Source organism: Tetrao urogallus, assembly GCF_951394365.1.
Source record: "Tetrao urogallus genome assembly, chromosome: 5".
Classification (NCBI taxonomy): domain Eukaryota; kingdom Metazoa; phylum Chordata; class Aves; order Galliformes; family Phasianidae; genus Tetrao; species Tetrao urogallus.
Genome location: NC_136818.1, coordinates 16,233,089 through 16,256,453, shown reverse-complemented (window position 1 = coordinate 16,256,453; position 23,365 = coordinate 16,233,089). Strand labels below are relative to the sequence as shown.

The following is a 23,365-nucleotide window of genomic DNA, read 5'->3' as shown; positions in this document are numbered from 1 at the left end:
CAATTACGTATTGTTTCACTTATCTAAGAAATTATTTCATTTTTTAAAAAGAAGAACTCCAACACGTGCTATACAGAAATAAAAGGTGGGTCACGTATTTTGCTTTTTTAGTTTTTTGTTCAATTTATGTAGGTCTTACTTGATGCAAGGACATTCTTCCTTTGTACTTTACAAGTAATTATGAAATTTTGGCAACCAGCTGTAATCTTCCTCTTTTGCCATAGTTATTTCAATTGAATTCAAAACATAGTCTAGAATTTATTGTAGATTTCACCCTTACAAACAGTTGCAAAATCTTTCTATACATCCATTATAATAAATAAATTAATCATGAAACAAAACAGTATCTACACATTTTCTTCATATTCTGAAACAGTTTCTTCAAAATATCATTCAGATATATTGCAGTCATAGTTTTATATTTTTTTTACTAGATTTGCACAAAACCCGACTAAATCCCACTGAACATCTTGTGAAAAAGAAAACACAGGAAGTTCAGAATGTCTGGATTTTTCTCCCTGGCTCTGAAAATAGGAAGGGAACTACCATTCTGAATGTTAGCAGTACTTTATGTATTCACAAAGTACACTGAAATTATTCAGAGAATTCTGACAAAAAATACAAGGTTAAATGTCCTCTAGGATCTTTTAGAATATGTTAAGGACTTATTATATGAAACAGGCCAAATATCATGGATACAGCATAGATCAGATACTGTGAACCTTATTTGTCAGTATGCAATTTACTAATTAAAAATATTAAAAACAAAACAGGATAAACACCCCTATATATTCACAGGATGGATGTTAAATCCACAGATTCTTCTTTCTTTAGATCCAATTGGCAAATTATAGCTTAGACCCAAAGCAGGTATTTGAGAGACTGCCCAATTCATTACTCCAGGAGCCATTCATTTTCTTTGGTAATGTTGTTTGTCACAAAGTACCTGCCTCCAGGCAGAACACTCTCTTTTTCAAGTCAAAGAAGGCAAAACATGCAACTGTCTTCAGGCCAGCTGGCCATACTGTATGAGTTGAGCTTTCTTGTAGTTGGCTGCTGTGTCCTCATTCCAATGTATTTATGTCACAGTCTTGCAGAATGCCACTGCTAAATTTGGAGCTGCTTTTCAGAACAAGCTTATCAGTATCTCTGATGTATCAGTCTAAATAGACTAGTGCACAGAAATCTCAGTCAGTCAGGTTGCAGTGGAGCTATACGGGCTTTTGGCTACCAGCTCTGCAATGAAGCCTTATTTTTTGAAGGTGCTTCTGAATTGAAGAATTCTTGAATATAAGGAAGTATAGTTTTCAAGTGTATTGTTTCCCTCAGCAGTGGAGAGTTAGCATACACCAGAATCACTGCAGTTAATTCAATTATTTGGCAGGAGATTTATGAATAAGAAAAATCCATGAGCTTTTTCTTCTTGAAGTTCCATGCAGTATTGAAACCAAACTTTTCTTACAATAAAAAAGGAATAATTGGCATTCGAACACTTGGATAATCCTTGAATTCTCGTAGGTAGGTATAGTGTTTATCCTTTGCCCAGATTGTCATCTGAATGAAGCAAAGCAAGGTGAACAGCCCCACTAGGAGGAAGGGGAAAAGAAAAGAAAAAAAACAAAACAACAAAACACTTAATTGTCAGAGAAGGTACAAACTCTCACTGCTGACAACACTTCAGGAAGAAGTACCAAAACATTGCTCACCTGGAACACATTGAGTCATGATAGTGAAACTGATCCATGTCCCCACCTGTTTTGGCCAAGGAAATTTAAAATATTTCTGATGACAGCATTTGCATTTATGTCTCTATTGATCAAATACAACCTTGTCCTAGTATAGGTAAATAAAAAAGCCAAGGTCAGCCATATCAATTTCTATTGTTAGTAGCTTTTAACCAAAATGTGAACAATGCTTTGTTATCACAAACAAATGCTTTATGTTTGCGTTCATAGTTAATATGACAATTGTGTAAGCATTACAACATAGCTTCCTTTCATTTTCCCTACCTAATTCGCATTTGTCATTCATCCATCAATGCTAGAAACAGTAACTTTGTGTAGTCAACTGTATAACCAAAGAAAATGAAGAGTAAGACCTGGCAGGTATTGCCTCATAGTGTGGTAGAGCAAAAAGGAGAAGCAGGGGTATCTTCTATTTAACTGTGCACTATTTTCTTGTACACTGCGATATTCCTGGGGCCACATATATTTTAAATCCACAAGATGCCCCAATCTCTTTTCTGCAACTTATCCTCAGCGTCAGTTCCCCTATTCCTCTCTGTAACATTTTCACTGCTTCAAAGTACATCTGCATCTTGTCTAGTGGCTACACTAAAGCTCAGGCTGAACTGTTTCAGAGTTTAACATTCCAAAAGAAATGAAGACATATCCAGGAAAGTTAAAATACTAGCATTTTGTTTCAAAATACGTACCTCATAGGTATAGTTAGGGCAAGATACAAAGAAAAACAGCCATGTGAAAGGATTCTTTGTTGGATACGGGATCTTACGAGTTTTGGACCCTATAGATTAGAAAACAAATCACAAAATGTTTACACTCCTGGGCATATCATTTCCAACAAAGACAAGCCAAACCTGCCTACTCTTCTGTCTTATCACTGTCAGAGGGACAAGCAGGATGGCGAAAACAAGATGTTCTCTGGACTCACCTGAAGGAACAGGGTAACTGTGAGGAAATGCTCTGGGCATTAGAAAGACATTTACATAATCCTTTGGGTTGCAGTCACACCCATAAAATTGCCTCAAGTATGTTTTATGTTAGAAGTTAAAGGTGTTCTCCAGTTGTCAGAGGATTGGATTTTAGTAGTCACAGTTGTTATCCATTGTTCAGTTAGTGAGCAAGGAGCTTTAGACTGCATAAAGATCTTTTGCTCCTCTGTAGAAGTCAGTTAAGTAACTTTCCCCTTGCACACCGAAGCATAACTTATACCACCATTACTATTTCCCTCTGCACTACCAGTGTAAATAATACAGCTGGTCACCTCAGCATAATCTGGCTGTAACCAAGAAAAATTACAGTGAGATAAGTGTTTTTTGACAGTCTCTTTTTGGATTTCTTGCACTGTCTGATCTCCCTTAGTATCCAATCTTTATAGTGCAGAACAACCTGATTTTCCAGCACAATCAGAAGAGTAGGTATCAGCACCCTACGGGATCAGTCAGTTCTTTTGTGAGGCAGAATAATTGTGGAAGTACTGAATAGCTGCGCAGAAGGAAAAAAGTATGCAATTTTTACCATCTCTCCGGAGGTCACTAAGTGCAACGTGAATGGAAAAATTTCCAGCTTCACATAGCTGCAAGAAAAGGTATGACAGTTAAAAACATTCTTCTCTTCTACACACTCCTCTTTCTTTTGTTATTTCCAGGGGAACTTAAAAACAACATAAAATAAGTTAGAGTCTGTTGTAAACACGATGAAAAATGGGAGTTACTGTGTTGCAAATTGCCAGGATACTATGCTATGTTACACATGAGATTTACCAACAAATGTAGACTCACTATCCAAAAGATAATTTACTTCTCATGCAGTCTCTATGAGATCTAAAGGCAATAAACCAAATAAAAGCAAATCCAGGAACTACTTGCTTTGTCTTTTGGCTAGTCTCTTTAAAAACACCAGAAAACTTCATTTGGATAGTTTTGGTTTCTCAGAAGTCATCAAAATCCCAAGGATTGGACTCAAAGGAAGTTTTCTTCTCTGGAGTATAATCAATCTGAATCATGAAATGTAATTGACCCAGCTTTCTCCACTGGTTTTAAATAATGCTTCCCCAATCAACTATGTGGAAAGGGTATTGGAATAACCCATTTACGTAATTATGGATCGTATCTTCAGTATCTGCACTGCATATCTATTAGAACTAACAGCTGGTGGTCAGACCTGAGTGCTATTGCAAACTGTATATATTTGTGTAGTCTCTTTATAAAATGAGACTAGTTTACTACCTCACAGTAATTTCATACTGGAAAGATGCTTTGATAGCCTCTGGTAACTGAGCATTGGTTTCTCAAAGCAGGTGAACAGCTATGTTTTAAATGAATTAGGCATAAGTGGGAAAAATGGGTACATCTTTGTTGGCTACACTATGCAACTGTGGAAATGTTCCTAGGAACTGTGAGGATGATCAGACAGTGTCTTAAGAACTTTGTTTCATAAAAAAATCCTTACAAGGCTTAAAATGCCCCTGCAACACCTACTTCCCCTTGCTCCATCTGCTGCAAGTGGTTGCGTCTAAAGGAACATCTTCCCCTAGAAATAAGCAATGTACTGTTTTAGTTGGCCAGTTTTCTAAATTTTATGACCTGTTCTGATTCTTAACACTCAATAAATATTTCACAAGACAAACTCAGTGGCTTTAAACACTGTCACAGACTGATCATGCCAGGATTCTTTCAGTGACTGGAGATCATCCCAACAGATCAATAACCCTTTCTAGTCTTAGAATAGATACTTAATCAGAATCTTCCTTTGTATACAAGATCACATTAAAAATGTGACAGATGTGTCTACTCTACATGCAGGTGGGCAGCTATAGTTTGTCCCAAGTATTCTAGCTTAAAGTATCTGCTTATCCTACCCATTCTTCCACTTATACAACATAATAAACCAGCAAGTTTTAGAATTTTATAAAAAGAGCAATAGACTTACCAGAAACATGATCACAGCAAAATTAATCTGTTTTTTCCCATAAGCTATAAAACAAAATGTTTACATGTGATTAGCTATAAAATACAACCAGTGAAGGACTTAAATCATACTGAGAGCTGTAATGCTACTTACAAGGAGGAGTGTAAAGAGGATGATTGATGTAATAAGCAAGCCAAGCTGCAAATCCCCAGTAATATAAACAGTTCTGAAAAACAGGTAATTTTTCTTTGTTTTAGTATCATCTTGGAAAGAATTCACTGTGAGGACCACAGATAATATTATCAATTGGACTGATCCTCCAAGTTGCTGATAATACAACAAGAAGTGATGATACTGGGTGTGGTAAGGCAGGAGCAAACAGGAAATGAGCTCATAGGGTAAGATTTCCTCAAATATTCTTGGAGCTGTTAAGTTTATAAATGATTTTAGAAAGTATTAATCTACTTGTGGAAACAGATTTCTTTGTCTCACAAGCCATCCAAAGATGGTGTGCCATGTAGACTTTATGTTAAAGGGAGACTTGTTTTATTAACCCTTGAGACTCATAAAACCTTATTTTGGCAATGTGCTCTCTTCCCTGCTTATTTCTTTGTATTGTCCAATTCCTTGACATTTTTCTTCTCCTTTGTCCCGTCGAGGCTTTTCTCCTTCAATGTTTTAACTTTTCTTTCCTTAAATCATCACACATGACTTTTCCTTCTGCCCCTTTTACTGTGGTATCTTTACTTTGTTCCTTTTGGTGCTGTTCTTGGCTTTCTGTGATCCAGCTTCCATAGAGCTCTCACTTCACTGATTCGTTCCTGACCAATTCCAGAGCTTATTCAGCAGCTTTATCCATTAGAAAACAAAACCAAAAACCCTTATTGAAAACTGCCTTCTCTACCTGTTGTTTAGTTTTCCTAGTCTTCCTCCTGTGGCTCTTCTTATGATACTCACTCTTTCTCTAGTATCTTCATGACAGATTCTTTTTCTTCTTCCTATATTTGTTGGTAGGAGGAAAGGCCTTTCTTGTCCTATTCCTCCTTTTTCTCTATGCTTTCAACTAAAGCTGCCATTCTTGACAACTCATAAATTTGCCTCCTGTTGGTTGAGATTTGTTTTCCTTTATCAAACCCATTTCTCCATTTTTCATGCTTTAGGTGTGTTTGATTATTACCTAGACATCTACGAAAGCAAAATTGAGCCCTTTATTTTTCTTCCCCAGTTTATATTCTTCTCTCATGAGTAGAACTATGATCCCCTAGCTCTGCTGATGCTTTTTCCTTAGCCTTTCAATAGGTTCACATACCTTAGACATTTCTAGATCTTTTTCCTTCACAGCTTTCCATTCCTGCTCACATAGACAAATTCTTACCAAGGCTGCAGTCTTTCATGTCCTGACCGTTTAAACTCTTTTTTTTTTGGCTTTGAATTTTGCAGTCTATCGATCTTGTAAATAGAAGAACTGCATTTCTAGGAATAATACCCCCAAAAGTGATCACCTCAGCGTCTGCAACCCACACTGAGTGCAAAGTGACAGTGTGTTTTTCTGAAAATGCTAGTGATGGGCAACCCCGCTCCCTATCCCCATCAGACATTCTGTTACAAACCAGTTTCTTTCCAGAATTAAGTGAACCACTGAAGTGACCAGTGACCTCAGACAAAATGGAGACCCCTTAGGATTTGTAGTTACAAATTACAAACTAATTACTTCTTGATCTGGGATTATGTATTAATAAATAACTAATGAGAAAGAGCAAACTATTAACTAATGATTACAGATCAGGTGGGACAAGAAGGGAGAGACTAAGTAGCTTCCCTGCCATTACCTCCTCTTTTTTTTTTATCCAGGAAAAGGAGCGGAGCTGGAGAACAGACTCCAGTGACGATCAGTCTAGTCAGTGTCCTATCCATAAATTACTGCCTCCGTCCTAATGCTAATTTCATGTGACATCATCCTCAGTGTATTAGCTGCTGTACAAACTTAGGTGAAAGCACTTTCCTGTAATCTTGGAATGGCAATTTATGAAAAATCTCCCTATAACTTCGGGCTTGGCACAGGATGGGTCAATATGGCAATGGATTTTTTGTAAAGTATAATTAAGTGAGTGATCATGGCTCAGCTCCCAGAAATACATGCTGTAATTAAACTGAACAAATACTAGTCATCCAAAGAACACGATTTACCACAAGAATTAAAAGTTATATCTCAATTATAACAAAAAGAGCTTTAAAGATGAGTGGAATCTGCCACCCTTAGCACTAACACTGCATGTGATAAGATGTCACTATAAGCCTTACTGCTCATACAAAAGTCTCCAGTGAGATTCAGATAGGAACAGCATGGTACGTGCATACTTAATCAATTCATTAGAAAGAAGGGAATTTTTTCTGTGCATCTTTTTTATTCCAGGTAAATAAAAAACCATCAGGTCCAGATATTGCTAAGATCCCATAAATAAACTATTCTTAAGTTTTAAAACTTCCAGTTAGGAATTTTGTTTTTTCTCCTCCAATTTATCATTATTCCTATAGTGATCAAAACTATTTCTTGTTATCTTGCCTATGTTTACTCATAGCCAGTGTGTACCCTTTTGTTTGTCTCATTATATTGTCTCCTGGTTTAAATGGAATTTCTTTAGCTCTAGCATATTCTTTCCTCCAGATATGATCACAGGAAGCAACAATATTCTGTCTTTTTACCCCTTTTTAACCTTTGAGGAATTCCACTGCTCAACTACTATTGAAGGTCTGACTGAACCTCTTCTGGCACAACCACTATCATCTTCCCTTTAGTTAGTTCCTTTATCACCACACTTTTTTTGTATTATTCCCTATTTTACTGAGACATTTGCTAAATCCAAGTAAGGCAGGTATTCTATCTTGACATTGCCTAGAAAATCATCTTAGAATTATACTGTGGAAGTGTAGCTGAACCGCTTGTGTGGTGAGCCCTTGCTGCATTTTACTGCATCATTTATTTCATTTGACAAACGAAGGATGAAAATCACAAATCATATCAATTCTTGTCTCAGGTCTCTGCTTATTGAAACTGAAGTGTCTCCTTTTAAACATAGCATTCTGTTTTGCTTTGGAAATAAGCATTTGCTTTGTGGGTGATTATACACTTAAAGTAAGAAGCTTTGGCTACCATCTGTATGTGAGAGAAAGAAGGGAAGAGGATGTGACTTTTTTATTTTTTTTTTGACTGATGGAATTCTGAAGTAATACCATCAAAGTCAAGGAAATTATAGAAGTAAATCAAATCCAGGCAGTGTTAAGCAGGGAGAAGAACTGTGAGCAACTTTACAGATGAAAGAAAGTACCACCAACCTGAAAAGGAGGAAAAGTAAATGTGATCAGAATGACTGGATACAAATGACATTTTGTTTGGTCTGAAGAGGATTCTTTCTGGGATCCACTGGCTCAACTTTCTCATTCCATGTAGAAAGCATGAAGCTATTGCCAGAACTATCAGAGCCACTGCAAAGCTCTAAGTTAGCCATGATGTAAAGTTTAAACAGCCTGGAGTATCACTGCCATAATTCAGAGTCCAAGGGATTGTCTAAATACAAAATATTAACTACTCAAATGGTGATGCTATAGTATGCGCTTTTGTTCTCCTGAGTATAAAGAGTACGTTTGAATAGCAGTTCATACTGTTGCTAACATTTTTGAAAAACCACAGCCTATGCATAAGCGTGCAGCTCTGTAGAATACTAAGAAATAGGGGATCTGTATCTTGATGGCTGCCTTATGCCACAGCAGCACTGACAACATCAGGGGGTGCTCCTGAGTGAGAAGAAAACACAGCACAACCAGGCTACTTTGCAGTGGAACAACAAAAGGTTGTTCCTTTTTTAAATTAATAGTTGCTTATCGACAAAGGTAATATTAGGTGGGAAGAAGTATTATGACTTTTAAAAATGGTTTTAAAGCAACAAACTTCTCAGTGTTGTACCTATCTGTACCACCTTAAATGTCAACTTTGTTACTAAAGTCTTCACACCCAGAGAGCTAGCTGAGTACAACAAAAGGATTGCTGAAAGTTTCAAATTAGAAAAGAGCAATGAGAAAACTATGATGTGAATAACTGTACAGCAACGTGTGGGTTATACAAAGTGGCATTAATAAATCTTCTGAAGGAACTACAGATTCATGGGTCTTTCGGATTTGCTGCACATTACTAAAAAAGCCACATCCAAAAAAATCTGTGCTGCAGAGGCAGAGAATAGGTTGGCTAGGTTGGATTTGTAAGGGGCTACGGATAGATTCTGTCACAATTTACCTTCACAATATTCCTCAGTGGCATAGTCCCATGGGAGAACCGATGAACAAATATTGTTTCAATCAACCTTTTGATGTAGTGGAAAGAATGGCAGATACATGCCAAGCTAGAAACAGCAAGACAAAAGCATTTAAGAGTGCTTAAAAAAACGTGTGGCAAGACATTTGGAATAAGACTACAATGCTAACAAGAAATACAGCTCAAGCCTGCAACGGACTTACTTAACTACTGGATGTGGGCTTGATGTAAACCTCTCATCCAGTCCGTACACAAAAGGCATGCGGAAATAAAACAGAAAATAGATGAACAATGGACCTGTATATTCTATCAAAAATACCTGCAAAAAGAGAGAAAATAATTAGACAGCTGAATTAGATGGTGGTTCTGCTTTGGTTTCTTTGTAATAAGTGATGCAGTGGGATAAATACTTCCACTGACCCAAAATGGCATTTAGAGATGCATGGGGAGAATAGCAGCTATGAAATCAGTAGACATGCACATAAATGTTTTGCAATGCATTTGCCTCAACTGCATACAAACAGCCATTGCCAATGCAGCTGACACAGCATGGATATGAAAAGGTAATCATGGTAGCCCAGAGATCGTGATAAATGGGCATGCAGGTTACATTTATGCAGCTCTCACCCTCCTCTTGCCCTCAAACCTACTTTTTTTTCTTTTCTTTTCTTTTTTTTTAAACTCATTTTGGGTTAAAATGAAATTAGGTGAAGAATTTATTTTGAAAGATATGTGCTTTATTTCTAATTCATGAATTTCATTTAAACTAGAAACACAATTTGCAAGTGTTCAGGTGACCCCATGTGTATGAACAGTTAGCACAGCAGATATTCCAGAAAACAATTCATTCTATGCTCAAAAAATCTTTCATTTGGAAAAATAAAACAAACACCACCAAGAATAAAGTAACAACTAGAGGAAATTAAATAAGCTATTATCTAACTTAATTTCATTCCAGATAGGAGTGTATTTCTCATGAGCATCACTTTATATTGTCACCAAGTATTTGGACTAAGTATTAACAGTTGAATTTTCAACTTTTCTGAGTGAGGAAGGTAGTTCAACACCTCATTTTTAGAGAGAAAAAGGAAAACTGAAGGAAAGCACAAAATGCATCACTTTTCTCATGTGTTTAGTTATTTTTACTGGAAGAAAAGTTGTTTTTTGTATCAACTTCTGTAACAGAATCAGCATTTTCTGTGGCAGAGGTATTAAAAAGGCAAAAAATGCGTTGTTAATTTTATTTTTATCAAAGCATTTCTTGGCTTACATCTGACTGAAGTAGGTTGAAGGAGAGAGAGAGAAAAGGGTAAAAGAAGAATAATGGATTGGAAGAAGTCTGGTGTGTAATATTTTGGTATATATTTAAGTACATGTGTCTTGGAATCTACACTGTCATTAGTTTTCTCTTCTTACTGACTCATGGTTTGTGCATCAGCTGCCTTACTTATCAGCATAGCATCCAAAGAATTGATCTAAAGATTCAGACTTGTAGGGTTTTTTTGTTTTTTTGGTTTTTTTGCCTCCTGTGAATCTACCTATTTGTCACTGACACAGTATTTTGTTAATTTTTCATAGATAAGAAATAGTAAATGTGTCTTTAAATTACTGGGTACCTTTTCCCTTCGTGCTGTGCTGTTTTGTTAGAAGTAGTGCTAATACGTGCACTATGGACTTTCTGAAGAACCTTCAAAAGTCATTGATCACCTCATTGCATGAAAATGAATGCAGTGTCAGCTGCTGAGTGAGTTGTGATGGGACCTGTCTTTGAGCTGAGAGAGTAAACATGAGATCTTCGTGGATTATAGAAATGATCAGCTGTCATTAGCCTGGCATTAGCATCCTGGGACACAGCCATATACAACTAATTTTACTTTCATGCATTTTCCTGCTGAAGTCAGCTCAATTACTGACAGGTAAGTTTCTCAGATGCCTCTTTGCAGGACAACCTTGGAGTATAATCTTTATCTCTGTCAGGAGGGTTGCACAGGAATTTAGATACTTAGTTCCTAGTGATTAGACATCTATATCCATTTGAGAACCTGCACCTTATTTCAGCACGGCCAAACTAACCCAGTAGCAAGTTTTCCTCTGCTGCCCTTCTAGGGAACTAGACATTCAAAATGTTTTCTTGCTGCTTTCCCTGGATAAAATGAACTGAAGCAATGAGGGTTCATTGCCTGCATCCACTGTCAGAGCAGGCATCATGCAGAAATACTGGAGTGAGACAAAAAGTGATGTAAAGATTAATTATGGAAGAACAGCCATTAAATTGGCTCAGATTTGAAGCATAGCTCACCGTAGTCCATCCTATCTGTGGCCCTAAATCTTTAAAGTATAAAGTAGCAGTTGTGCCAACAGGGAGGTGCTGCAGGATTTCCTCATTCCTCAGGGACTTTCCTTCTGAGAAGGAAAGAGGTAATTACATCTCAGTGAAATTCAAATCAACTACGCTAGCAAACTAGCTTCATATTGTGCTTTTAAAAGACTAAAGACCTGGCATAGGTTTATTGGAATCGAAGTTTAAAAAAATATTAAGAAAGTTTACACTTAGCTTTGAATTATCCCTGGGATCACATGTAAATCTAGGTCCTCTATTCACACCAAGACAGAAGAATTCCCAGTCCTATCTGTCTGCCTAGTCTGGTAGACTTGCTTCATCACTGCTACAGCAGAATTTGCTGATGGGTCACTGCCCTTTAGTATAGTTCACTGACCTGGTCAGCTTCACCTCCATCTCTCTCTTGCCCGCTTCTCATTGCTCATCAACAGACACCCAGATGGGATAAGCTGTAAAGGGAAGGCCCTCCTACAGAGGTTTTATTACCAGTTTTTTGTTTGTTTGTTTGTTTGTTTTCCAAACAATCAGCCAAGAGATGATTCCACAGGAACTAAGCTGGTGCGCAAGTTTTTTAATACCTGGATTTGGAGGAATCTGAAAACGTAGATCTTTTAAGAAGGAAATAAGGCACTTATATACCTGTTTTCCATGGATAGATTCTACATGATCGACTAATCATCACCAGCATAACTTTAAAGGGAATATATAAATCAAATTAAGCTCAATAGAAGCAGAAGAACAAAGTGATAGATTTTATACTAAATGCTAAGATGATTTAATGTAATTTGTCAATTAAACTATCTTTTGTGCACCCAGGCCATGTACTATGAGGCTTCCAGCAGTGATACCTGCAACTCCATTAAACCAGTCAACCACCTGTCATCAAGATTTGTCAGAACATTCATGGCAATATGTTTTGTATTTACTTACTTCAAAGGAATTTCAATTCCTGGCTAAGAGCAGAGAGGATAATATGAATTAATATCTGCAACTCCTTAGTGCTCCCAGTTTAGCGTCACTAGGGGATCGTTTCACTGAAGCTAAGGGAAATTACTGTCTAGAATCTGTGCTACGTGTCTTTAAAACAAATGTTCTCAGTAGTTATAAAATGCATTGGAGCAATATGCAGGTTCCTGAGTTAATTACCAAATGGATGGATGGAACTCTTTTCAATACTTTGAAAGAACTGAATTTGTTTTGGAGCCTCTTCAGCCTTCGCAGTACTAAGTAACATAGCTTGAAACTCATTTTTAAGAGCTAATGCCCATTCAAAGTACACCTTTCACGTGAGGCCACTGCTCAGAGCTTTATTACTCTAGTCTTCACAGGTACTTACTTGGATCAAGTTTTATTGACTGTCTTGCTGGATACCACTGGGGATCTGTAAAACCATGAAGAATTTTGTGATATACAATGTTTCTTTTAAATTATCCACTGTTACAATGAATGAAACACAACACAGATTTATTTGAAGGTATTTAGGAAGGTGTATCAGGCTAATATAAAAATTGTATTGAAATGTCACTGTGATCACATTCATGTGCAGATTACCTCATATTATCATAAAATCACAGAATGGCCTGTGTTGGAAGAGGCTGTAAAGATCATCTAGTTCCAGCCTCTAATGTGCGTATGCATCACGCTTCACCTTATATAATTTTTTCTTATTTATATACTGGATATTCTGATGCAATACAAACTGCTGCAAAAGTTATACTCACATAATTTATGGAACATTGATCTTATCTCCCTAATTGTAGCATTTGGTTCCACCTAGGCAAAAAAGAACATGTATGTATGTATGTATATACATATATAAGATACATATTTTTAAAGACAGCTGTTAGGATTGGTACGAATGATTCAAAACACTTCTTACAGGAAAAGTGGAGGACCTGATTTGTGACATCTGTTTCAGAGGCAGCTACTGTGGCAGTACTCAGTGTTACTACAGCAGCAGTGACAGTTTGATGGCTTATTTCTAAATGAGTAAGGGACAACTGGCACCATCTTAGAGAAACAAGTGAAATTGTGCTCTTTGCACAAGAGGTATGAGTATGAAGCATATGAAGCATGAACAGTTATTGTCTCCTTAATGCCAAAGAAGGGCTATCAAAATACTTTTCACAAACATTAACTTTGCTTTAAAAAGAGCTAGCAATTTGTAAATAGTCACCTAATGTTTTGAGCAGGTTTTTATTTTACCTTATCTAAGAAGCATAATTGTTCCTTTGTCTTCCAGTCAAGGATTTCCACCTGATAGGACACAAAACAATAATCATTAATTACTGACTGCATAATATCTAAACTCTTAGTTGACTCTCAAATTCACAATCACTATTCAGAATGAGATATCATTTTTCTATGATCTACATGTGAGAAGCAATTCTAATGTGCTCAAGAGACAGCTTTAATCAGAGACAGAATCTCAAATAACTCAATTTGTGACAAAAGTAACACTTGACAAATAAGTTGTCTTCATGGATAAATTCAGAAGCAGTAGTAGCTAATTTACTGACCAAAAGATGCATATTCAGGGATGTTCTCTTAAACTAAAACAAAAAGAGCAAATAAAGAGAAGTTTCACACAAATCATTAAGGAACAAATTTGTCTTCAGAATTGTTCTGATTTGTAAAATTAGACAATTCGAGAAGAAATGTGAATGTGCACTACATGCATATAAGCAAATATTTTGAATATGTATAGAATGAAGATTACCGTGCATTGTTCCCGGAATTTGTTAATTGTGAAGAGAGTAAAACTCAACAGACATAATGAACAAATACAGCTAAAAATGGAGACTTCACACATCATCGTGATACGTGCAGCATTGTATGCGATATTATGTTATTCTTGCCTCTCAGATCACCTGTATTACAAACTGCATTCAGCATTTTATATTCCAAGCAGCTGAGACAAGGATAGAGTAGACTGTTTTGATGATCAAATGACATTTTGGCAAAAGATTTTAGGAGTCCAGTTACAGCAGGCTCTTACAATACACTGGTTGTGTTTTAATTCCATTTGTTTCCATCAAACACTTAGCTGTACCACAGGGTCCATTACTAAGATTGAAGGATCAAAGCTTATCTGTCACACTAAATGACTGTGGCTATCATTACTCAGTTTGGGTTTTGCTCTTTGGTTTTGTTTATTTTTATAATGTCTACCATTAATTACGTTTGGTATTAACTGACCAAGAGGACAGATTAACGGTAGACTTTAAGTATGACTCCTGGCTAAAAATAGGAGTCACAGTTCAGTATCTTTCTGACAGTTTCTTTGAAGAGATCACTCAGTTACAGTGTCTTGTTTCCCCCTTTTAGTTGTCCCAAATTGTTCTTTCTCTGTTAGTGTAGCAATGAAGCACTTCAGCTCCAGCCAGTAGTATCAGATCTCATCCCACAAGGGATACTAATGCAGTAGTATTTTCTGCCTGCACCCTGTAAGCTCCAAAGGAAGTGCCAAGGGAGGTGAGCACTTCTCCTTTGCAGTTCATGAAGAATGTAAGCCACATTGGGGTATTATGTATTTCTCTCTTTGTTGCTGGTGGTTGTTGTCGTTTAAATATATATTTGAAGTGATGTAGATTACAAGAGTTACTGCCTCTGTGGGAGATCCCTGTGGGAAAGCAAAGTGAATTGTGTTATTCTGCAATACTGACCTACAGTATTCTGACTCTCACAAGCCACAGAACAGGTACTATGGGGGCTGTAAACTCATTTTTGTCCCTTGAAATGCTGAGTTACTACAAGGTTTATTGAAACCTCTGGTGTATCTCAAAGTTTTTGTATCAAAGAACACCACTGGGCAGCCCTACTGACTACAGCAGTGTGTAACTTAGAAGCCTCCTCCTCATTCCATACCCAGGGACAGCATATGCATATTGGATTGGAATCTCTCCCCAGGCAGTTCTACTCTATGACTTTCAGTGTCCGTATGTCCTCTCCAGGCCAATTACAGAGCAGGCTGGTCATCTTTCTGCCACTTATGCTCTTCTAATTAGTTTACTCTCATTTTGCACAAGGCCAGACAGAAAATTACAAAACATTTTCTTTTGCTCTGTGTTCTTCCTGGGGGCAGCTGTGCAGAAATTCTGTTATTTCTGTGAACCATTGGAATCAGTATGGGAAAGAAGCAAACAAAAACAAACAAATAAAAACAAAATAATCCAGGATCTTCTGTATTCCTATTTGGTTTAATTGCAAGATGTCTCTTTGAAGTGCCAAACTGGCATACCTTCCTGTACCGGCCCATTTCTTAAAAAACGTAATAGAAGCCTATATGATGGATCCAAACTTTTTTGAAGATGTGGTGTCAATAATGAGATGCAATGGCCAACAGCTGCAATATGGGAAATTCCAATCAGATACAAAGAAAATGGCCCAATATTTGACCAGGTAGCCTAGGGACAATGTAGTATCTCTGCCTTTGGAGGTATTTAAAACTGGGCTGGACAAGACCCAGTGCAGTCTGATCTAGCTGCATCTGCTTTGAGCAACAGTTGGACTACATGACTTCCAGAAGTCCCTTGCAACCTCTGTTATTCAATGTTGAGGTATTTTTGGGCAGTCCTTCCTGAACTTGAAATATTTTGGTTACTATCAGTTACTTTCAGGATCTAAGCAAATATCATACATGCTTTCCCCTTTCAGAAAGAGGAACACAAGAACACAGCTGTAGATTCCATTCCAGCCTGCAGAAATCTGTATGACAACAGAGTGAAAGCAAGGTAAACCGTTTCCTTTAACTATCATGCCTCTTATCTGTGACAAAATGCCCCCACAGTAGTTAGCTGTTCTCTGCAAAACAGACAGAAAAGACTGATCCAAACTAAGAAATGTTATTTTTCTGAACATAATGGCCAGCCACATGAACCTAGATAGCACTGAACACAGTGTTTCCAGTCTTGAGGTACAGCACCAAGTCAGTTAATGTACTGGTTGGCAGCAGTCTTTAGATACCCAGCAATCTGTTCTTGGAACGCTTACTGATGGATACCAGCTCTCTTAAACATAAATTTATGGCTCAGAGAATTTTAATTTTGGAGTATTCTTAAAGAGTTTAGCAGAATAGGACACTGACAATTGATTTGCACTAGCGTGGTGTGACTTGCAGATCACTTGTTTGGTGAATTTTTGAAGGCATTTTGAATTACCACTTCTCTACAACTATTTTGAATAGAATTTAATCAGTAGGCAGATTTGTGCAAGATACCTGTTAGTTAAAGCACTTCTAGAAGTGACTACAGGTACATACCTTCAATGTTGAGGAGCCAAATTTGTTCTCATAAATAAGGAGCAAAGATTGATAGTGTCTTGAAAGGCAGAGAAAAATTCGGAATTACTGTTTAGTACAGGTCAAGATCAAAGTAATCAATTTATGATAAAAGCCAAGAAGACTACTTTCAAGTGTTAGATATTTATTCAGAAGATTAGAAAGTTTATCCATAGGGGAAAAATGGTTGAGCAAACTTTTTTTTTTTTTTTTTAAGATGCTGTCTCTAATAGGATTACAAAAATACAATAAATCAATTTCTCTCAGTTTAAAGTTAATCAACAGATATTCAAAAGTGATGTGAGTAACTTTTAAGGAAGTACTGACACATCATGTTTCTGCATGTTGGAAGCATAATTTGCAGTCATTTGTACTCAGCAGATTCAGTAAACTCCAAACTTCAGCTTAGAGAGATTTTTTGAACACCAACATAAGCATGTATTGTATTGGTTTATTTTTAAGTTAAGAAAAAAAAAAAAAAAAACAACCCAAAACCTGCTTATTTTACAGCCTAGGAACCAAGCAGCCCAAGAGAGAGCTATGCAAAACGAAAGAATTATCCCTGAACTATTGGACTGCTTATATCAGTGAGGGTCCTTTAATTCAACCACCCCTCCCAAAAAAAAATCAGTGGTTGCCACAGTCCCAACTATATCTTTCTAAACATTTTATTCTTCCTATAGTATTAGTCATTTTCTCTATTCTCTTAGAATTTTCTGGAATAATGTGTTTTTTATGAAGGAAGCAGACATGGCTCAGTGTGATTTCTCACTAGGGCATATTGGAAATAACTTTCTTTAAGTCATTAGAGTTAAGCCAAGGGGAAACTGCTGTAGTTTTCAGTCATTACCACAAAGCCAAATTTCATCCTAATCTGTTAAGAACAATTATTCTGTCAGTAGTTCAACTAGATAAAGCCTTACCTCTCTGAAGAGCTCATATTTCATGAAACTATCATCTTATTACTATTTCACCTAGTTTAAAAAAGGAGATGCAGTGATACTTGGACAGTTAAATTTCTCTTTCATAAAGCAGATGTCTAACGTGCACAAGTTCACAAAATACACACCAGGTGTTTTACTGCTCAGCCTCCTAAATTCTGCTCCTATGTATGCTCACGAGAACGATCATCTGGAATGTACTGAAACTCAGTATCTTTCTATTTCTTCCACCTGTTTCAGACTTGTTAGCTAGGCATGCTTGCATGTAAACCCTTAAGGACCTTGATCCAGTAGCAGCATCATTCCAAGGTCAGCACGAAACACAGCATTTAAATTAATTCTGAATGAAACTAAGCTATTGCAAAGAAGGTGATGTGGTCCTTCATGCTTTATATATAATGGTTAGACACACAGCCAAGAAACGGAAACCTGCTATAGACTGTCTTCTATAGCATTACCAACTCCTCTCATAGAATCTGGGCCACCAAGGAATAAAGGATTCAGGAGACCAAAAAGTACAGATAGGAAAGGGCAGGAATGTTTTCCAGTAAAAAGCCGGAATCTTCTACCAAAGAGAAATCCTAAATCCCCATCTTTCTGGATTGCTTTAAGCATCGCTTCCTTCCACTGTCATTCTGTGCATCCTTTCCCTGCAGCTGATGCCTTCTTATATACCACCCAGTGAAGGGCTGGAGTTGAAGTAAACTTGGATGGATAGCTTAAGCAAATTGTTGTAACCAGTCGTGGAGCTGGGTGCCTCACGTGACTGCATGGCAAGCTTAGTTTGCTTTCTTGATTTGGGCCTGTGAAGGGCAACAATTGTAGGACTACAGTCATCCTTCAGAATGAGAAATCCATTTATATAACTGATTGAAACAGTCTGTAAGAATAAGTCAGGAAGGAAAGTAACACTTTATTCCCTTGGAGTGGGAGGCTGAATTTTTGTCCCCTCTCCAAAAAACAAACAAACAAACAAATAAACAAGCTGTTAGTGTTTTGTATGTTAGAGGTTATTACAGTGAATTCTGACTCCTGAAAGCCTGTGAAAGCTTTCCAGTTTTTGTTACCATGATATCTTCCAAGAGGATACACAAGATGGGAAAGTGACCTGCACCAGTTAATTCTGACTCAGTGGGTATTTTCTTGCCCTGGCTAACACAGGGCTGCACATTGCCAATTTCCCAGTCATGCTGAAGACTCGCATCATTCACTGAGTATCACTGTCACTATTAAGCAGGCTGGAATGCTTCCATCTGAGAATCTAAGTCAGCTTTAATGCAATACTAAGTAGATATCCAGGCTTTTCAACAGCACTTCCTAGCCTTTTACGTGTGAAAAAAGAGACTATCTATAGCTCAGGGCTCTAGTTCATAGTGATTATTTTCCACAGTGGCAATATTCAGGTAGAAGAGGCTTATAAATTCTCTGTGAAAACACAATCATTTCTTTGAATCAGCACTGTGATTTGCAGTATTGAACTTCAGTATCTATAGTTCCATTACTACTTTTTATGAATCATTTGGTGGATGAATGTGAAAATGTAAATCCAGGGTACACGTCAAACATGGAATTGAAGAGACTGAAGGGAGGAGGGGGCTGTGGTTTTTTTAATCACATCTAGTTTATAAAATATACTTCAAATAAGTCCATTATTGTCTCTAAAATAAGACTTTAGCTTTCAAAAGCAGCCTTCAAACCCTGAATGGCTCCAGGTACTCCCTGCCAAGTAACATTTTATTGTCACATTTCCCTCTACAAAATTTAGAGTTTCTCTCTTAAGTTCCATGAAGAAAAAGAACAAATTGCCCATCTCTTAAATGAAGCAACACAGCTGTCTGTACAAAGTGTTTTGGATATGGAGAACGGATGAGAGAAGAGAAAGGGAGAATGTTTTTCCCCATATTCTCATCTTTCTGTGATAATTGCATGTGTTACTTGCGAAAGCAGATGACATTTTCAAATGGCAGGGCAATTTTCTGCAGTCTCCCTTTAAATGACTGTTGAAACATCTCACACATGGCCTTGTCTTGCTTGGGCAGCTCTTGGAGAATACAGAATCTTAAAATCTTCTGCAGTCCTGCTTTTGGCACTTGCTCTCAGTGTCTCTACTTGATGAGGCTCTAGACAGCATAGCTCTGAGTGGAAGAAGCCTTTGTAACAGGAGCTGCGACATCTCAGCAATGCTGGCCAGGCAGCAGCCATCCCCCTGCATTCAGAAGGTTTTCATCACAGTCAGAAGGGGGAGAAAATTCAAATGCCAGCAAGGACAGGAGGGAGGAGGGAGGCAGTACATTATTGCTTTTAGCAGTACTGCATATGTCAGCTCAGTCTATCCTCGGGGAATGAAGACTCCAAAACATTTCTGGTTAGAACTGCTTACAAAAGGCACTTCCCGTCCAAACTAGTTAAGGAAGCAAAATTACAACTGAATTTCTTACGACACTGATTCTCTACAGTATTTGCTTAAGCATATTTCCTCTAGGAAGACAGAGGACCATTCTGTTTTTCCTACATGCGATGCTTTTGAAGACCTAAACCTGTTAAACAGAAAAAAAAATAGAGTAGAATTCATCAGCCTAACTTCAGAGCTCTGTGCTACAGATATTTATGTCTGAGCATCTCATATAAACCCTTTGTAGGGAAAGGAGAAAAGCTGGCACTTTCAGGATCAGTCATATCATAAGCTTAGAAACACATCTAAAATAGGCAGAAGAGTTATTTTCTAATCAATTTAGATAAATGAGCACTCCAAGAGAACATCAGTTATCTAGATACCAGTCTCTATCATAAATCTCTACATTCTGGGCAATGAATCTTTCTCCAGTACTGTCAGGCATGTACACGGCTCTGAACAGTAACTGTTCTTGCTACTTTTCTTCTGAGCTATTAGTGATAAAACAGCTGTGAGATGAAATGATAAACATACCAGCACCCAAACAAGACCCACTGTAGCATTACTGCAGAACAAGAAGCATGCAGGCAGTAATCTAGACATGGGTCTAGGAGTGCAGGGGACCTGACCATCTATCAGTTCTAGTGCAGACGTCTTGTAAGTAGAGGCAAATCACTCTGCCTGTCTGGACTTTTTGTGCTGATCCATTAGATCCAGCATACTTGGGCTTAATTTAGTTGTTGCTCATAGTTCTTGGCACTGAACTTTGAACATAGCCAATTCAAAGAAAAAGGTTGAAGGTGATTCCAAAGCTCCATCTACCTTTCTACCACTGGCTTCTTCAAAGTCATATTAATACGTTCCCTACTTTGGAAATCTTTAGCAGCAGTAAGAAATACTCTTGTAAAAGAGTTAACAGCCAGTGTCTGATCACAAGTAGTCTCATGCTCTTGCCCATCTTTTTGTAGGTCCATTTATGGGTAAGGGAGAGGGCTTTCCCACATACTCAATATGAAATTGATTACATACTGGCCTTGATAAAATGCCCCCAAACAGGAATATTCCAATTCTGATAAATCTCTGCTAAACTTGTAACTGTCATATTAGAAAAAGGTCAGAGAACAAGAGTTTGGTGTTCGCAAAGTGCTCTGTAATTCTTACAAGGAGGCACCACAGAGAAGCAATAAGGGGCAAAGGGTTTTGAGATATACAGAGATATGTATAGAATTGCACACTAATCCAAGATAGGGAATATTACCACTTGTAGTATCAGTAGAGATTTTTTTTCTCTTATGAAGTCTTGGGAGTGGTGGAACATTCATCTTCTGGTTTTGATAACTCAGTTTCAGATGTTTGCTGAGGAAGTGCAATTCAGCATACCGAGCGACCTTGAACTTGTAAGCGAAAGCAAATAAGTGAGAACAGCGCAGGAAGCGATAGGCAACAGCACCCCTGTCCAGCGCCACACCTTGGGTCTGCTCTGACACACACTGCATGACTTCAGGCACATCTGCTTTTGCCCATTATCTGCTACGCAGAGAAAAGGACTAAGAAACAAAGCTGGCATGTAAATTCATGAGACGTCCGAATTTACATTAGCGTTGCTTAGACAGAGGATATTGATTAGACACCAAGAGGAGGCTCTGCTGGTTCTGCCCAGTGGAGTGGAACAAATCATTCTACTTTCTCACTTTGTCCCCGCTTTAGAGTAATGGGTGTTACAAAGAAGCTTGGTACAATGGGAGCAGGAGACCAAACTGCAGGTCAGACAGTGAGGACATTGAGAGGCATCCGCTGAGTGCCTGCTCCTGCATCTGGATTTCTCAAGACCGTGGGACAGCAGTAGAAATGCAGGAGGCGGTGACAAGGTTGGGCATTTTTCCTAAAAACTTGGGAGGTCAGCATTGCAGGGAAGAGGCAGAGTGGGCACCCACCTCGCTCCCAATGCAGCTACAGACAGCTCAGTGCGTCGAGTGTGACATCCAAAAAACTTTTATCCCTTTGAAAAGCAACATCTCAACTTTTAGGCTGCGCAGAAGCAGGCTCTTTTCTCTTGTTTTAGAGCCCGTTAATGTTACAGTAACAACCGTTTTGTTATTTTGTGTATTTTGCACTGGGTGAAATGCGTTTTTAGTTGAGTCTTGCGCTGGAGCACACCAAGCGCGAGCCCGCAGAACCACAGGGCAGCTGGCATTTAGCCAGCACCGCCTGGCTGTGTAATACGGGCACCGCTAGGGATCTTTGCATTAGCCAGTCTCGTCCTCGCGGAGAGTGGGTCCGTCTCCCTTCCGGCCCTCCAGGTCCATCTCACCCCGCACGCACAAGCAGACGAACGGACGCAGCGCCCGCCGGCGGCCCCGCGCGTCCCTCTCAGAGCGCGAACGCGGCCCCGCACAAAAGGGGAGGACGCCGGGTACCGAGAGCGTTCCTCGCCGCCTCCGGCCCGCCCGGCGCGGCTGGGTATCGCCGCTCGAGGCGGCCCGGAGATCCGCCCCGCGGCTCCCCGCAAGGAGCCCGGAACCTCCGCGCGGTACCGCTAAGCGGCGGCTCCGGCTCCCGGCGCCTCACTGCGGATGAGACGGCTCCCAGCCCGCCGGGTTCCCGGCCGCCCCTTCGCCGGCGGCCGTCTCTGCGGGCTCACCCCCCGGCACGGCCGCCACCCGCACCCACCTCGAAGAAGCCGGCCCTGCCGCCCATCCTGCGCGCCGCCGCGGCGCCGTCCCCGGCCTCGCGCCGCTGCCAATCGGGCGGCGCCGGCCCCGCGGAGGGGACCCGCGGCGAGCGGGAGCGCCCGGCCCCGCCCCGTCGGGCTCCGCCCCTTCTGGCCCCGCCCCGCCCCGCCCCGGGAAGCGCGAGGCAGCAGCTTCGCCGCTGGGCCGGAGCGTGCGGCTTCCGTCGCTCGGCCGTGCGGATATCGCGACGGTCGGTTCCGCTCGGGGGCGGTGCTGCGGGATGCGCTCCTCGCTGGGGCAGTCGTGAGTGCGGGACGCAGCGCCGGGTCGCGCGGCGCTCCGGGTTTTTGTGGTTTATGGAATAAAATCCGTGCTTTCGCAAATCGGCGGCGCGCTCGCTGTCACGGCTGCTGCGGAACCGCCGTGACGTCGCTGCACTGCGTTTTAAGTTTCATCCGAAAGAAAGCACGACAGAACCAAACGGGCACCCGGTTTCTCTGAGGGCTCCTTGCTCGTCTTCTCTGGATCCCCACGCATTACTCACGGCGCCGCGACCGAACCTCGCATGGCCGCGGCGATTTCCGCGAGCTAAACGAGCGCCATTGGTTCAGCGGCCGCAGCCGGCCACCGTCCGCACGAAGCGGAGCGGCCGCCCGCCTCGACCTCTCGCTCCGCCCCGCCGGCGCGCGTGAGGCTGCGACGGCGGGGCGAGCGGCGCTCGGTGCGCGCTGCCTCCCAGGCCAGGCCCTCCCCGCTCCGCCCCGCCGCCCATTGTCCTCGCGCCAT

At 39.8% G+C, this 23,365-nt stretch overlaps 1 protein-coding gene across 1 annotated transcript; it reads right to left on the bottom strand.

The window, feature by feature from the left end:
• Positions 1-1,458: 1,458 nt before the first annotated feature.
• TECR (trans-2,3-enoyl-CoA reductase) lies at positions 1,459-22,604 on the bottom strand (the record flags this gene model as incomplete). The annotated part of the gene is made up of 13 exons (XM_079536196.1): positions 1,459-1,586; positions 1,707-1,752; positions 2,435-2,523; positions 3,258-3,315; positions 4,671-4,714; positions 4,803-4,875; positions 8,938-9,043; positions 9,159-9,274; positions 11,255-11,358; positions 12,633-12,677; positions 13,018-13,069; positions 13,502-13,552; positions 22,578-22,604. The coding sequence occupies 13 exons, from the start codon at positions 22,602-22,604 to the stop codon at positions 1,459-1,461; spliced, it is 939 nt and encodes a 312-aa protein (XP_079392322.1).
• Between the last annotated feature and the right edge of the window lie 761 nt (positions 22,605-23,365).